This window comes from Pleurodeles waltl, chromosome 11, assembly GCF_031143425.1.
Source record: "Pleurodeles waltl isolate 20211129_DDA chromosome 11, aPleWal1.hap1.20221129, whole genome shotgun sequence".
Taxonomy (NCBI): domain Eukaryota; kingdom Metazoa; phylum Chordata; class Amphibia; order Caudata; family Salamandridae; genus Pleurodeles; species Pleurodeles waltl.
In genome coordinates, this window is record NC_090450.1 from 151,205,036 (window position 1) to 151,222,114 (window position 17,079).

The following is a 17,079-nucleotide window of genomic DNA, read 5'->3' on the forward strand; positions in this document are numbered from 1 at the left end:
CAGTGCCGCCTGTGTCATTTGTTAATGTTGACGCACATAGTATTAAGTGGTGATGCGTTTGATGAACTTCGAGGAAGCTGGCAGGGATTTAGCTTTTGCTGTCTGTCCGCACACACACAACTGACGCTCACAGTGAGTCGCAGGTTATGCTTAGTGACGCCCACAGCGGTGACATAAAATTGTGTTTCGGTCTTTACCCTCTAAATTATGAGGAGGTGGATGTGAAATTTATCTCAGAAAACAATCCCCACTGCATTTTCCGAGTGAATCGGGCTTCTTTGTGGGTTGAAGGCTCGCCAGTGGCAAATGTGGCGACGATCGAGGCCACTGGAATTATGCAATTCGGCGTCTGCTGCTTTTTTTGCATCGTTATAGATTTGCCACATGATCCATCAACTGCTACATAACCACCTGCAAATTGTAAGCAAAAAAAAATATTTCTAGCTCCAACAGATGAAAAGTTACTAAGAAAGCAGCAACACGTATTGATGCACAGCAGAATACCCTTCACAAAGGATGACTGGTCACCTTTTAGTTCCTAATTGATGTATTAAGGTGTTTAACTAATATTAGTGAGATGAAACCTTTGGACTAATAGTGTTAACATGAGTTTTAAAAAATGAAGTAACACTCGCACAAAATGTGTCACGTTATGCCACGTAATTTGCCTGTTCTAATCATATAATCAGAGCTGCTGGAATTATGTGAAGGGGGCGCACCAAATTATGCACCAGGACTGACTAAATTATAATCAATCAATCAATCAGGGAATTTGTAATGCGCACTACTCACCTGTGAGCGATTCAAGGCACTGGGGAGGGGGGTGGGTGGTATGGGGGCTGCTACTGCTCGAACAGCCATGTCTTGAGATGTGTCCAGAAGGTAATAGGTCCTTGGTCTGACGCAGGTGGGTTGGAAGAGTGTTCCACATCTTGGTGGCGAGGTGTGAGAATGATCTGCCACCAGTGGTTGTTCTACGGATGCCTGGGACGGTGGCGAGGGCAAGGACGGTGGAGTGAAGCTGTCGGGTCGGGATGTAGAAGGAGAGCCGTCTGTTGAGATTCTGGCCCGGTGTTGTGCAGTACCTTGTGAGCGTGGGTAAGGAGTATGAAGGTGATTCTCTTGTTGACGGGGAGCCAATTCAGGCCTCTCAGGTGGGCTGTGATGTCGCAGTGGTGGGGGATGTCCAGGATGAGGCGTGCAGAGGCGTCCTAGATGCGGTGCAGTCTTTTCTGGAGTTTGGCCGTGGTTCCTGGGTAGAGGGCATTGCAGCAGTCCAGTTTGCTGCTTAGGAGGGTTTGGTTTCTTCTGGTTTCAGTGGGGATCAATTTGTAGATCCTCTGAAGCATGCAGAGGGTTTTAAAGAAGGAGGAGGAGATGGAGTTCACTTGCTGGGTCATAGATAGAGAAGAGTCCAGGATGAATCCCAGGTTGCGTGCATGGTCGGTGGGTGTCGGTGCGGTTCCCAGTGTAGCGGGCCACCAGGAGACGTCCCATGCGGAGGGGGTGGAGTCAAAGATGAGGACCTCAGCCTTGTCAGAATTCAGTTTCAGGCAGCTGTTTTTCATCCATTCGGTGATGGTCTTCATTCCTTCGTGGAGGGGGGTCTTGGCGGTGTCCTTGGTGAGGGAGAGGATCAACTGGGTGTCATCCGCATATGAGATGATGTTGAGGTTATGAGATCGGGCGATGTTACCGAGCAGAGCCATGTTGACATTGAAGATGAACCCTGGGGTATGCCGCAGATTATTTTGGTGGCTTCAGAGTGGAATGGAGGGAGGCGGAGTCTCTGAGTTCTGCCGGTGAGAAAGTAGATGATCCAGTCCAGGGCTCTGTTGCAGATTCCTGCATTGCTGAGGCGTGTGCGTAGGGTGTGGTGGCAGACGGTATCGAACGTGGCTGAGAGGTCCAGGAGGATGAGGGCCACAGTTTCGCCATTGTGCAGTATGGTTCTGATGTCCTCGGTGGCAACGATGAGGGCAGTTTCGGTGCTGTGGTTACTGCGGAATCCAGATTCAGATGGGTCCAGAGTGTTGTTCTCCTCAATTATATAGCAAGAAAAGGAAATTTATGCTCCGAAATGCAACACATTTTTATGGTAATTCATTATTTTGTTATATTTTCTCACGGTAATACTGTCTAGACAAAGATTTCACCTCTCTAGTAACAGTTTAACAGCTAAGTATAGAAATAGGCAGATGAAAAATGACCATTTAACCTTTGCAAATGGCCTTCCACTACTCATTAATCTGCCACTGCATTTTTAGTAACTTTTGATCCGTTTGAGCTACAAACATTTTTGTTACATTCTGCAGATTATACAGCAGATGTGGCAAATTTGGCGTTATGATGTAGCAGACGTGGCATTTTGTGGCAAATGCGGTAAATCCATAATTATGCAAAAGGGCCACAGTTGCCGAATCACAAAATTCCAGTGGTCCTGATAATTGGTCTACCCTTATCAAAGAATTTCAGAGGCCCAGGTGATTATCAAGTCCCCAGTATTGATCCCGACAGGTCTACTCACGCTTTCATTCTGAAAAGGTTGATAAACCGAGTACCATTACACGTGTTAATTGTACCAAGTCACTTACATTTAAAAATAAGCTATGGTTATTAAAATGCAACCGACACCGATGAAAATACTGTCACATGACAACATTGAGTGAAACATGATTTGCCTACAATCAGGAGCTGCCGATATATACAAATCCTCCTGGTGATTATTCAGTCTGAACAGTCGCCCTTTCTTAGCCGTGATGAGGGTAAAAGATGAAAGCAGTACCCCCCACCTTTGTTCTTGCGGTGTATTGTGTAAGTGATAGCATCAGAAAGCAGTGCCTCAATCCGCTTTGAGAACAGCGGTGTCACTACGGAGTGACAGCGGTGCTCAGACAGGGCTGGGCACGCGTGTGACTGCAGATGTGCCTTGTTTAGTAAAGGGCACAGCTCCCCTGATCGCGACCTGAGCAGGTCTGTGCGAGTGTATTCATTCTCCCTGTTTCTCTTCACTGCTGGGTGCCAGGCTCCGCCCTCCTGCAGCTCTCAACAGCACGCGCCTTATCGGAGAGACTTTCATTCCGCACTCCAGATTCTCACTGAGCCAGCGAGGGTGTCACCCGGAACGTCCCGCTTTCACGGCGCCCGCGCTTCGAAAACCGGCAAGGGATTTACATTCCGCCGACACTGGTTGGAGATGCTTCATCTCGGCGAGCAAACTTTGTGACCTGCTGGCTCTGACAGGTTTGAAAATGGAAATAAATATGTGAACGTGCGTGCAGTGCAGGCTGCTGACTCTGAGGGCTGCCACGGTGCTCTCAGCAACTGGTGCCCTCAGAATAACTGAGATGGATGCAATTGTTCGTCAGCTGAGCGCGTAAGATGTGTTCGGATGAGTGTTGGGCGGCTCCTTCAGGAGGACTTTTTGAAAATTAAAAAAAAAAAAAAAATCAACAAGCGAAAATACTGCAGAACAGGACAGCGGGCTGCCATGCTTCATGTGAGAAAACTGTGCCTTCCACAGCATCAGTGATAAAAAGGACCAAGACGAATGCAGATGACCATGTCAGAGACACCAAGTCACTGGTCAACGAATGGGAGCAATATCTTTGTCCAGAACCACGACATGGTGGATTTTCCAAAAGGGCAGAAAAGTTTGAATGTTCTCCTGTTCTGTCTGACCTTTGTGATCACATTCCTAACGCTGCTGGGCAGTGCCTACTCCCTTGTGTCTTTGCTTAGGATGCCCACCAAAAGCACCTTGTCAGTGATGGTTGCCTCGCTGTCGGTGGATGACCTGCTGAGTGTCCCCCCAGTGACTATATTCCTTCTAATGCAGTGGTCGGGCAGCACCCTACCACAGCCTCTGTGCACCACGTCTGCACTTCTATATCTGTTCCAGGGAATTTCTAGCACCCTGAAGGCATCTTTTATAGTTTTGTACAACTTCTACATAACCCGGAAGCCGAGCCAACATGACACGACCAGGAAGCCTGTGCGAATGATGTGGGTGGTCTATGCCATTTGGACAGTGAGCTTGCTGACAAGTGCTCTGCCACTCTGTGGTTGGGGCGCGTACGCACCCACAACCTGGGGGTGCCTCACCGACTGCACCAGTTCCTATGTCCTCTTCCTCTTTGCTTTATACTCACTTTGCTTTTGCATCTTGACTGTTTTTTCTGTCCCCCTAACTCACCAACTCCTGTGCTCCGATGACCATGAGAAGCGCCTTTTTGCCAATTACATAGAAATTTCCAGAGGGACCACATTAGGCAGCAACGATTCTTTCCTGGCTCCTGGGGACCCTGTGGATAGGACCTTGCGGAACTTGGGCGAGCAGTGTCAGAGCTCTGAGATGGTGTTCAGGAAAAGCCATAGTGGCTTGGATCTCCCATACTCAAGCAGCGTGCCAAGCAGTAGGAGCCTTGCAGTACTGTTTGCACAGAAGCGATTTTCCTTGATACTTGCTTTGCTAAAAGTGGTCTTATGGATGCCATTGATGGTAAAAAAATAACTTTAATGTTAAAAATAGTATACATATCTGAGAAATAATCTGAAAATGACGTGGTCCAGTGGTTAAATACACTCATACTAATTCAAAGAGAAATTGGCCATCAAGAGGTTATTTTACAGTGATGTCCAATTTAAAATAATTTACGCTTGTAAAAAGATCAGTTTCTAAAGATGTGGTTAACTTTATTATAAATGGCTGCCATTTTATTATTTGGGATTCACATTCTTATTTAATATATTTGTTTGCTTAAGCCATCACGTTTTCTTAAATTGCTGGTCCAGACACAAACTTTGGTCCAAGCCCTTTATTTTTAATATTTTTACATGCAGAATGTCTACTCAGACCATAATAGTTTCAAGTCACTCATATATTATTTTTTCTAGATTCTGCTTGCTAATTATATAGTGCCTGTTTGTAAATATCGCACACCTGTGGTGTTACGTTGTCTGTTTACATCATGTAGGCTTTTTCCATCTAAGCTGAATTCTTCTAGGCACTGCGTCCTGTCAGGGTGACCAGTTGTTAAGCTGAGCATCTACCAGCCACTGTGTACAATTGTTTTATCCCTTAGTTACTACTGGCGCACAGAGACAGGTCAGGATGACTAGCAGTGTGCCCTTAGTCATAATCAGGCCACGGTAAAAAGTTACTGAATTTCTGGTTTAAGTGACAGACAAGAATTAGTTCTAGCTGACTGTTTGGGAGACAAATATTCAGGGTCGGACTGGCCTACAGGGCAATTCGATAATGCATAAGGGCTGGTCTGATAGATTAGTGTATTTGCTTATTTTTGTGATATTTGTGGGCTGGTTCTGTGGTCTAGTGGAATGATTTTCAAAGTTTTTTTTTTTTTCCTGATTTGATACAAACATTGCTTGCAGCAAGCACAAATACACACTGTCTCTCATACCTTGAAAAACACCTATAAAGCATGTGTTTAGAAATTAAATACGGCCCAAATATGGGCCACCCTTTTGGCTATCTGATTCGCTAATGGGGCCACTTATATTTTAGTGTCTGGGACTATCTTCTGTCCCAGTCTGACCCTGCCGATATGTGGTACTTTCTTATATATTGGAATATTGATATGATCAGAAAATTGTTCCAATACATAAACCCACATACAATATTAGCATATTATTACTACAAATCCACATGAAACACACAAATAAAATGTTTAATTAGCATGCGGAAAATGTTTTAGAAAGCATTGCTTGGAATTAGAGAAGTTAACCAACTCATAACATCAGTGTAGTGTTCAAAACTTTCTTGTCTGGAAAAATATATCTTCATGGAGAAAACCCTGAGTCCTTCATATTCAGGAGCATGGTCATAGCATGACATAACCGTTTTTCATAATGAAGGTTGCTCGCTTCACTTCTAGGCACTATTGTTGCATTGCACCATGATAAGTGTAATATCTTAAGTTTTACATCCCGAATAGTAATGAATGAAATGCTTGATAAGTATGTCTTCTGCTAGAAATAGGCCACTTTCACTTAGTCTTCGTGTTTCTTAAGTCATAAGATGTATATTTATACACATTTTGAGAATTCAGATCACTGTTTTGCCTGAAAAAAATATTTTCCAATCCTCTGCCTTTCAGATACAATTGGCCGTTGAGCATCTTGTGGGCCTGCAAAGTCCTTCTTTTGAGACTTTGACCTTCCTTCTCACCTTGCTTGCTGCCTCCATCACTCCAGTGTTTGTCTTGTCAGAGCGCTGGATCCACCTCCCTTGTGGCTGCTTTATTAACTGCAGGAGGAACATATACTCACTGTCTTCAGAAGAAAGTAAAAGTAGGATATTATACTTTTTCCCTGTCTTTGTAAGAATGAATGGTATTGTGGATATTATGTGATGTAGATGATGCAAAAGTGAGTACCAGGGTGAAGGTGGATGACGAATCTGAGAAAGGTATTGGCAGGAAACATTGTCGGAAGAGGCTCTTCTTCCAGGAAAATTGTCACAACTACAGATTAAGTTCACAAGCCGGGGTGGGAAGGGCTTGAAGCAAAACATGGGCCAACCAATCTCTAACTGCCCTCAACTATCTGTAGGTGACAGCTGGCAGCTTCAGCATCTGTGTGAATAGGAGCTGACTTTGCCTCCGTCCACCGAAAATGGTAGAGAAAAGACCAAAAAGAGCCAGTCTGAACTCGTTCATACTGTACAGCTCATGCTGAGCACCTCCCCAACCACCTGGTATACAGCAGTAGCACCATAAGGAGGTAGTGTTCCCGCATTGTCTGAGAAGATTTTTGAGAAAAGCCAAGGTGGTTTGTATCTCCCATACTCAAGTCGCAAGCGTAGCAATTTTCTCTGATACCTGCTTTGCTATAAGTGATGTTATGGACTACATTGATGGATACCCCACAATCCCCCATTTGTCAATCTGGAAGTAGTGCTACCTCAGGCAGGAGGTGTTCCTGCAATGCCCGCTCCTGTGTGTGTGTTGTGCTCTGAAAGACTCTTAAAAACCACCAAGTCTCCCCTCTGGGAAAATAATGTTTTAAATTACGGATCCTGTGTTAGCAGTTCAAGCCTACATAGACTAAATAGTTTCTGAATGAAATTACAATGTGCTAGTGTTGCATATAAATGGAATCCTGTGTGATTTATGCTGCTCAAATGTGTGCATGCTTCAAAGAAAGGTGTTCTCTCTAGAATGCATTAAGGTGTGTGCTGGAGTTATAGCCACTTTGAAGATTGTCTCGTACTGCCTGAATCTACTTGGCTGAGAAGATATATATCCTGGTTAATGAATAAAGCAAAGTGTTGCATATCAATAATTGTCTGGAGGGTGGTCAGGGTGGGTGACAAAGAGAGATAGGTTTATGAATGTATGGAACTTCCGTCTTATGGCATGTGTAATTAAATGTCTATAGGTGTTTTTTATTATTTCAAATACTCACCATACAGCCCTCCCCAACCTGAAATTAACAGTTGTTTTTTATTAACAACCAACTTAAGTACTGAAAATAGATCACAAAATAATTCTATTAGTTATCAAATTCTCTCACAAATCAATTATACGGCTAACTTTGAGGTTGGGCGAGTTCATAGAGGGGACCCAGTTGAAATTTGCATATCTTTAAGCATTCTAAATATGTTGCAATATCAGTACGTACCCTAATTCAAACCTACAGATATCTATGCAAAGTATAGTTGTCAGAGTAAGTAAGCTTAAAATACAAGAATTACCTGACATGGAGTAGCAATTGAACATTCATCACAGCATTTATTAAAGCTACTTAAGAATCTAGATTGTGGACACAGACCTAAATAAACAAAAGAATTATACACAAGTGTTAGTAACTAAGGGCCAGATGTAGCAAGGGTTTTGCGAGTCGCAAACAGCGAAAAAAAGCCACTTTGCTATGTTGAAATGCATTTTGCGAGTCGGATCCGACTCGCAAAATGCATTTCCGAATCGCAAATAGGAAGGGGTGTTCCCTTCCTATTTGCGATTCGCAATGGTATGCAATTCCATTTGTGACCGCGTATGCGGTCGCAAATGGAGTCGCAGTTACCATCCACTTGAAGTGGATGGTAACCCATTCGCAAACGGGAAGGGGTCCCCATGGGACCCCTTCCCCTTTGTGAATGGACCCCAAAACATTTTTTCAGGGCAGGGAGTGGTCCCTTGGACCACTCCCTGCCCTGAAAAAAACGAAACAAAAGGTTTCGGATTTTTTTAAATGCAGCTCGTTTTCCCTTAGGGAAAACGGGCTACATTTCAAAAAAAAAACAAACTGCTTTATTTAAAAGCAGGTCGCTAACATGGAGGCCTGCTGACTACAGCAGGCCTCCATGTTAGCGAGTGCCTATACTCGCTATGGGGCCGCAATTTGCGACCCACCTCATGAATATTCATGAGGTGGGTCATTGCGACCCCATAGCGAGTTGCAGTCGGTGTCTGAGACACCGTACTGCATACCAAATTGCGAGTTGCAATTTGCGAGTCGGAAGGACTCGCAAATTGCATCTCGCAATTTGGTTTTTTCGTACATCTGGCCCTAAGTGGGTTATTCACACCGTACCAGACAGTCTGCTTGTCTGCCTAGGTGGCGGAGGCCTATCCGCTCTAATGAATGATCCCCACCTGCCTGACAAATATGTTTTACGCCATGGGCAAAAGTGGGCGATTGCCCACGGTCCCCAGCTTCACAGAGACCCCCGGGAAAGTGAACTTTCTCTCTCTCGCACCTCTATTTTTTTATCCAAGCCTCTTTCCTTCTCTCTGCCTAGCTCTGTCTGTGACTCCGCATCTCTTTACCTAGTTTTAGCGTTAGGGATTTTGGAGCCCCAAAGACATATAAAATTTGTTTTGTGTGACCCTCATTTCTGAAAGTTCATTTAGCAGGCATCACACAGGCGTTAACTAACAGAATATGGGTAATATTATTCAAAGGTGTCCAGACAGAGGCACCCAAAAACAATTGTTGCCAGGTGCCGCAAAAAGTCTTAAAATGACACTAGTGTCTCGCAGGGATCTTTTTGGTGTGAATGGGGAGACCTTCACTGCAGCTCCCCTCATGACACTGCAGATCTGCCATGCAGGCATGATGCTTGAAGCCCCCACTAAGCAATCTTATTGGTGTAGAAAAAAAAAATCCAGAGCTAGAGTCTGTCTTCTCTAAACTAAAAACATGCCTCGGCAAGCAGGGAGCTTCTCTGTGCCCATCCGGGCTATTTTACATTTTCACTGACCTTATCTACTAGGCATCATGTGGAAGATAAGTGCAGGGACAATCTATGATGGTAGCTCTGCCCTAAAAAGGTTGGGACAACCACCAATTTATCCATGTGGCCTTGAGGCGGACGAATGGCCAGGCCGGGGGGTTACCATCCGATGATAAAACTCCAAGTGGTGGCCCAACATCTAAATAGTGTCGGAGAACTGCAGATTTAATAGGACAAGACGACTATTGCTTTACAGAGGATCTTTGAAAACGCCAAACCCAAAAAGAGGCTCTAAAGGCCAACTCACTTTAAATTACTAAATAGGACAAAGACACACAAATCGTTGAATTTCCTTTGCAAATGCATAATGCGAATAACATATAGAAGAGAATGTATTTAGAACTAAAAAACATGTACTCAATTGCAAATAACAAATGAATATTATATTAATAAACACTGAGAATTATATACTAACCAATCTTATAAAATAAATGTAAAGTATATCCCTAAAGCGCCTGAAAATGGTGTATTATAAAGTACTGAGCACAATAAAGTGTGGCGACTGCCAAGCGGCAAAAACACTACTAAGGAGAAAACACCTGGGGGGAAGTCAGACAAAGCTCCTTTCGATTGTTATACTATGTGTTAATTTAATTAAATTGAGTGCCTTCTTTGAAAATCGGGGCCTAAGTACCATCAAAATCACGTATTAAATCATAGGTGTGTGTTGCTCTTATTAGCGTGAACGTCATTCACCAAAAGGCAAGGGGTAGCGGAAGTGACATCACACGCCAGTTAATCTGTACATTTACTCACATACACGCTGACACATATACATACAATAGCATATAAACACAAATTCTCACATCAACACACTCTCACATGACTGCATGCACGCAACATACATTTAAAAGCATTTAAATAAGTCTTTTTTACTTACCTCAACTGCGAGGAAGGGTCCCATTTCAGGTAATTGTACTCCATTTTTTATTACACTAATAGTAAATAATGTGTTATTATTTACTATTGATGTAATAAAAATTGGCAAACAGCAAGGAGTTTGCAGCCCCAGCCAATGTAATTGAGGACGAGATGCCCCTGTGTTTCTGGCACTGATTTTGCCACCTCTGAGGCCAGGGGTCATACATGCAGTGCCAGGGGTCACAAGGGCTAAGCAGAGGAGGGAGGGGTCTCAGCTGCGTCCCCTGGTGAACCCCATGACGTCAATGCTCATTCGGAGCCATAAAAAAAAAGCCCCCACCTTACAAAATCCTACAGGGGGTTATGACACACAATCATTATTAATGCCTTCCTTGGACCCATTTAAATCACGTACTTTCAAACACCTCCCATTTTGACAAAAAGTTAAAGTTCGGTGCAATAAATGAAGGTTTTTCTTACATTCTCTGGAATATTGTCACGTTAAAAAATTATTTTTTCACCGAATGTTGCCTTATAATGAAATAGAATTTTAGCATAATTGTAGCCATTCTTGAGTTTAGTTTAGTGTATATTGTTATTATTGATGCAGTAAATTTCCAACCTTAATGACACATTTCCTGCTAGCCTTTTAGTAGCTGCAGATGTGCTCTTTGGAGGAAAAAGCCCTCAGGGTATAGATTATTCATCCTGTCATTAAAATGGATGCTTTCTTTAATTTAGGAAGTCACTTGTGAACGTTTCCAATAAGCCACAAATCACTGTTTTTTTCTGTTGCTCGTAACTACTGAGAAGCTTTTCTGTACAAAATATTCTTGCAAATTTCCCCCCGACTTCAAACATCTATGTGTTCATGTTTTATTGACTACAGTGAATTAAATGGAGACACTAACTAATTCAGGAACAGGAGAGCCGCGTGTGTGTACTACATCTTAAACAGAATAATAGATAAGACTGCTGCTTATTCTGCCTCTGAGCATTCTGACATCACTGGATCGTTTGATGATTTTTTGCAAACTAGGTCAGGATTTGTTCTGAGCTAAGGCAGTGGAATTTTGGCGTTCCACAGCATAAGCATGTATTAAAGCTCACCTGGCCAAAGGGAGGGCGTGGAATGTGCCAATGGGCTATCACAACACTAAGTGAATGAAATGATCTGGTATAATTATTTATATAGCGCTTACTACACCTGGCGAGATGCTAAAGCAACTTGTCAGCGAGGTAGGCCTCCAAACTGGGTTCTGTTCATCCAGGAAGCTATGCAGGTGTGTACTATGAACCCCTGAGCACAAAGTGCCAGATGTACTTCTGTCCAGATCACATTAGAGTGTTTTATTCACACAGTGTATGCAGTGAAAGATGACTGCTTTGTGCTCTAGCCTGTGTATCAAGCTGGCACACTGCAAAGAAGCTGGTCACAAGCAATTGAAGCTCTCCAACTTTATTAATATTGATGAGCCAGGATTCCTTCTGCAAAGCTTTGTAACCAGCAGCAAATGAAATGATGGAGCCCTGTATGAGGAATAGATATCTGCATTTGCAAAGTAACAGTACTGCAATATCATTAAAGTGCCATTTTGCAAAAGGGAGTATAGGGGCAGAATCGAATAGCCACTGTAGTTTACTCCCTGAGGATTGTAGTAGGAAATATTAAATCTCAATTATTGACTGAACAGAATATCGTTACCCCAACATCAAGGGAGAACATATCATAAGGTAAATGCTCAGAGGGAGGTAAGGATTTACTACTCTTAACTCCACATCTGCAGAACTTGAAGATATATATATATATATATATATATATATATATACATATATACCCAGGTACATACATTTATGTGGAGTTAAGCAAAGAAAATTTATAGAAACTTACCTTTCACTATTTTGTACCTCAATATTGTGTTACGGTTATTCTTTACTAGTTGGCGTTTGATATTCCCAGCTTTTACCCTACCTAGTGCTCACAGTTGACATTTGAGCAACAAAAGCTTTCTTTCAGAGACAACTTACACTGGGTGAATGGTGAGTGACCAACCTGAGCTGTGAGTAGACATTCCGTGTTTGCACATCACCAGCAATGATGGCAAATCTCATTGTTACACCCTTTTCATGTGATTTGCAAGGAATCTCGAATTAAGACTATGAATGTAAAACATTTTTTGCATTATGCGGTATCCATAAGAGACTCCTCCTCTATGGCGGAGGAGCGTTGTCCCCGCTCCCCCTCCGCCATCAGAAGCAGCTGCAAAACTTGAAAAATAAATCAATAATCAACAATGTTGATTATTGTTTTATTTTTAAAGGGGCGGGCCATGGGGGATGAAAGGCACAGGGGGAGTGGTGTGCACTCTCCTCAGTACGCATGTGTGTTTGACCGGCCGTCTCATAATAGCCAAACACACATTCGCACTGAAGTCTCTCCAACCCGGCACTGTGTTGCCTAGTTGGAGACAGCAGGACCAGCCTCCCAGTCTGCCTGGGAGTGCAAAGCCAGGGCACTCAGGTCAATCTTAACCCTGCTCTCATGCATGAGAGCAGCGTTAGGATTGGCTGCAGGGCAGGCTGGGAGTCTGTGCTTGGGAGCCTGCAGTCCAGCGGAGACCCGAGGAGTGGCGATGTGGCTGTGTGGCTGTGTGGCGGTGTGGCGGTGTGGCTGTGTCGCGGATTCAAGGTACATTTAAAAATATATTTATTTTGTGTTGTTTACCCTCCCTCACTCCACTACTTTGCCCCACTGCCAGCTGTGACCTGCAGTACCATCATATTACAATAGGCATGTTTATTCACCCACACCAATCTTACCACTTGAGAACGCTTTGGAAGGGTAAACAGTATTGAATTAATAAGGACTTAATATTTCATTTATAAACCATTTATCCCTTTTCCTTCTGGAAATAAAGACAACATATGTTGGTGTTTGAAAGAAATTTGTATAGAAAAACCCAATGTCATAAAAAAATTAGCAATGCTTTTGCTCTACCTGCAGTCCTTCATCAGTGGGTATCAGCGGGGATCTTCTTTTATAAGCCTCAATGGGTCTTAGTTGCCATTGAAAATGGTTATAGTATAGCCTAGGTGTATCACAGAGCTATAAATAAATATGTGATAAAGTCAATTTCTAAAACGTAATGTATTGAAATAGTCCTCGTCAAGTGGTGGTACTAGCAGGTCAATACTTTCATTTCTAATATCTACTCCCATTGTTTATCAGTAAACTTCAGACTTTGTGGCACTGATCAAATCATCTGAGTCATTGTGCTTTAGATCCTGTGTTGCAAATAGTGTCTACAACATCTGTGGTAACATTATTGGGTACCTGTCCACCTACAAGCATGTGCAGCTCAAGCCTAGGGAACACGTTACAGCTTACAACAAAATGTCCATCTACCAATCTGTTAGTAGGTTTGGACTATATCAATATAACTACTAGTCCAAAGCAGTGTCCAGGGTTTATAAGGGTCAGGAGGATTTTATGAAAAGCTAAAAGCTGGATTAAAGTTTGGCAGGAAGGGGGCTGAGTCGCAACAGCAGCAGAATACCCTTTCCATCAAACTGAAGGTCTGCCCACCTCATTTACTGCTAGGTAGGCTTTAGTATGTCATCCACGGAGACTACTACATCTCCACAGCTGGCATATTCATCCAACAGAGTACAGGGCATTGGGAGTTTGGTGAGGTGACCACTACCTGACATAGAGTGGGAGGTAGAATGATCAGATTTCACTGCACCTTACCTCCAGGCAAAACCTGGCTGCAAGGGAAAGTGAAAACTGCAAACTGACACCTGTGACATTGAATACAACTCCCATAGTGTGGAGATCACCAATTAATTTATTTTAAAAAACAAAAAGGCAAAATCCTACTTTTGCATTTTGTTGTTGAATATTCAAAAGCATGTTAAAAGTTTGGTGGTCTGTCAAACTTTTGATAAATTGACAGAAACCAATGTCACAGGGGTGTCTGTCAATATCAAGAGGTTTATGCTGGGTCAGCGGACATCTCTAAGTTTGAAGAGGGAAGGGCCCTCAGTATGACATGAGTAAAGTGCTCCACTGTGTCAAGGGTTATACCGCCATCCACCAAAATCTAAATCAGGCCGATAATCCGTAGAATGTGATGCCCTCTACTAGAGCGCAATTGTGCAACTTAGAAAAAGCTCAACTTCATTGCTTATATTTCTGTAATATATTGCTTTGTTATGGGCCAAGGTCCAGTTGCAATCACAGGGTCATTTCAAAACATTGCCAAGTATAGATTTCATCAGCATATAATTGTGTCCCATTCGTAGATGGTATCTCAGTATATTGGAAGCCTGCATCCAGCAGATTATGATGTGCCTATAGGATTCTGTGCCCATGCCTGCCAAAAAGGTGTTTATGTGCTGTGGAGGGTACAGTAGACATTGTAATGATCATCTGAGCTACTAAAGTTATTCACACCTAGGTGGATATCCTCTATCATATGTCTTTAGTTACAACACTGAGATACCAGAGGATGTGTAGACAATCTGGCCACTCATTAAGTGCGTAATTCCTCATGTATAGTCTCACTCAATCTCGAATAGCACTTCCTGTTACACCAAAAGTATCCAACAAATCAAAGCATTAGGTTTACTTGCATCACCATTACCACAGTCTATGGAGCACACCATTACCTCGAAATTTGTGTGTTTGCATGCTTGTGTGCTTGTGTAAGACAGAGCATATATTTGCCCAAATACCACATGTTGGAATGTTTTCCTTTTGCAGGGTCATCTCAAATCTTTTTGCCTCCTGCCTCCTATTTTTTCTGACCTGTTAAGTTGCCTTTAGGACTCTGAGCACTTTGCCACTGCTAAACAGTGATAAAGTGCATATGCTCTGTGTGTGAATTTTATTGTTGATTGGCTTTCCATGATTGGCATATTTGATTTACTGATAAGTCCTTAGTAAAGTGCACTAGAGGTGCCCAGGGCCTGTAAATCAAATGCTACTAGTGGGCCTGCAGCACTGGTTGTGCCACCCACATAAGTAGCCCTGTAATCATGTCTCAGACCTGCCACTGCAGTGTCTGTGTGTGCAGTTTTAAACTGCCAATTCAACTTGGCAAGTGTACCCACTTGCCAGGCCTAAACCTTCACTTTTTATACCTGTAAGGCACCCCCAAGGTAGGACCTAGGTAGCCCCATGAGCAGGGTGGAGTGTATGTTGACTGTGGGCATGTACTTATGTGTTTTACATGTCCTGACAGTGAAATACTGTCAAATTCAGTTTTCACTGTTGCAAGGCCTAGCTCTCTCATAGGTTAACATGGGGGCTGGCTTTAAATATTATTAAAGATAGGATTCCCCTTGGGAGCAGATAGACATGTGGAGTTTGGCGCCTCTGAAGTCACAATTTAAAAATACACCTTTTAGTGAAGTTAGTCTTTAGATTGTGTTGGAAAATGCCACTTTTAGAAAATAGGCATTTTCTTGCTTAAACCATTCTGTGACTCTGCCTCTTTGTGGATTCCCTGTCTGGGTCAGTTTGACAGTTGGGCTGTTTGCACTTCTCTCTAGACAGCGACACAAAGGGACCTGTGGTGTAGCATGCATATGCTGCTGAGCCATCTGTGCTATCAGGAAGGGAAGGAGTGTTCACTTACACCTGAAAGGGCTGTGCCTGCCTTCACACAATATATTCTCCAACCTCCTGGTATGTGTCTGGGGCCTGGCCTGGGCAAGGTAGGATCTTACAAACAAAAGAGACTTTCCTTTGAAGTAGGCCTAATTCAAAGGATGAAATGAGTATAAGAAGAGGACCCAAAACCCCTGAAAATTTGATCACTTCTGGAATCAAGAGGAACCTCTACCAAGGAGAAGAGCTGAAGAACTGAGGAGAAGTGCTTCCCTGCCTGTGACTGTGCTTTGTGGAGCTATCCTGCAGTTGCTGCTTCTGCCTGTGAAAGTGGACAAAGACTGGACTTTGTTGTGCATTCCTGCTTGTGAATAATCTCCAATGTCTTGAACTGAGCTTGTCTCCTGTTGTTGAAGTCTCAGGGCCATCAAAGACTTCCCATGCCAGCACCTGGACTCTCTGCTGAGACTCCTGCCTTGTCAAGTGGTGCCCTGTCCATTTCCTGGGCCCTTGAAGGGTGAGGCTGGCTGAAAATCCACACACAGACTGCCATAAGGGGAAATTTTCGATACACTTTCTGTAATGTGGCTGATAAACGATGCGCCGCTGGCTTTGCAGCTGAAATCAATGCTCCACCTGTATCGTGGCTGGAAGATCAATGCAACACGGCAGGAGAAACGATGCGCAACACCTACTAACGTAGGCTGATAATGACGCAAACCCCATTTAGCGTGGTTTTGTGATACCGTGCAACCGGATTTTCAACGCAAGATCGCTGGGTGCGGAAAAACAACACAAAGCCTACCCAGACCCGAGGTGCCTGTCTGGATCGACGCGGGCCTTCTCCGACACACACTCCCCCATGCGGTGTTATTTTGAGGCTATCCAGGTACTTTTGTGTGCTAACAACGTTCTCACTGTTTTCTAAAGGATTTCAGACTCTTTTGCTTTTAAAATTCATAACTTGACTTGTGTATGTCAGATTTTTGTTGTTTTGGTCTTGTCTTTTTTAGATAGATATTACCTATTTTTCTAAACCTGTGTTGTGTCATTTTGCAGTGTTTTCACTGAGTTACTTTGTGTGTTGGTACAAATACTTTACACATTGCTTCTGAAGTTAAGCCTACCTGCTCTAGCCAAGCTACCAAGCGGGTGAGCGGGGGTTAACTGAGGGTGATTCTCCTGTACCCTGACTAGAGTGAGGGTCCTTGCTTGGACAGGGGGTAACCTGACTACCAACCAAAGACCCCATTTCTAACACCATGTATAATGTCTTTGTTGTTGATGCTCTGAAGCCTACAGCCAAAGTCATACCACTGATGGATTCCCCCCGACACGAGGAAGA

General features: G+C 43.3%; 1 protein-coding gene across 1 annotated transcript in view; it reads left to right on the forward strand.

The window, feature by feature from the left end:
- Positions 1-3,205: 3,205 nt before the first annotated feature.
- The window catches only part of GPR149 (G protein-coupled receptor 149), a 517,693-nt gene continuing 503,819 nt past the window's right edge, over positions 3,206-17,079 (forward strand). Inside the window, exons 1-2 of the mRNA XM_069213318.1 lie at positions 3,206-4,501; positions 6,120-6,312. Coding sequence (XP_069069419.1) covers positions 3,551-4,501; positions 6,120-6,312 — 1,144 coding nt within the window. The 5' untranslated portion in view covers positions 3,206-3,550. The remainder of the gene's footprint in view (positions 4,502-6,119; positions 6,313-17,079) is intronic.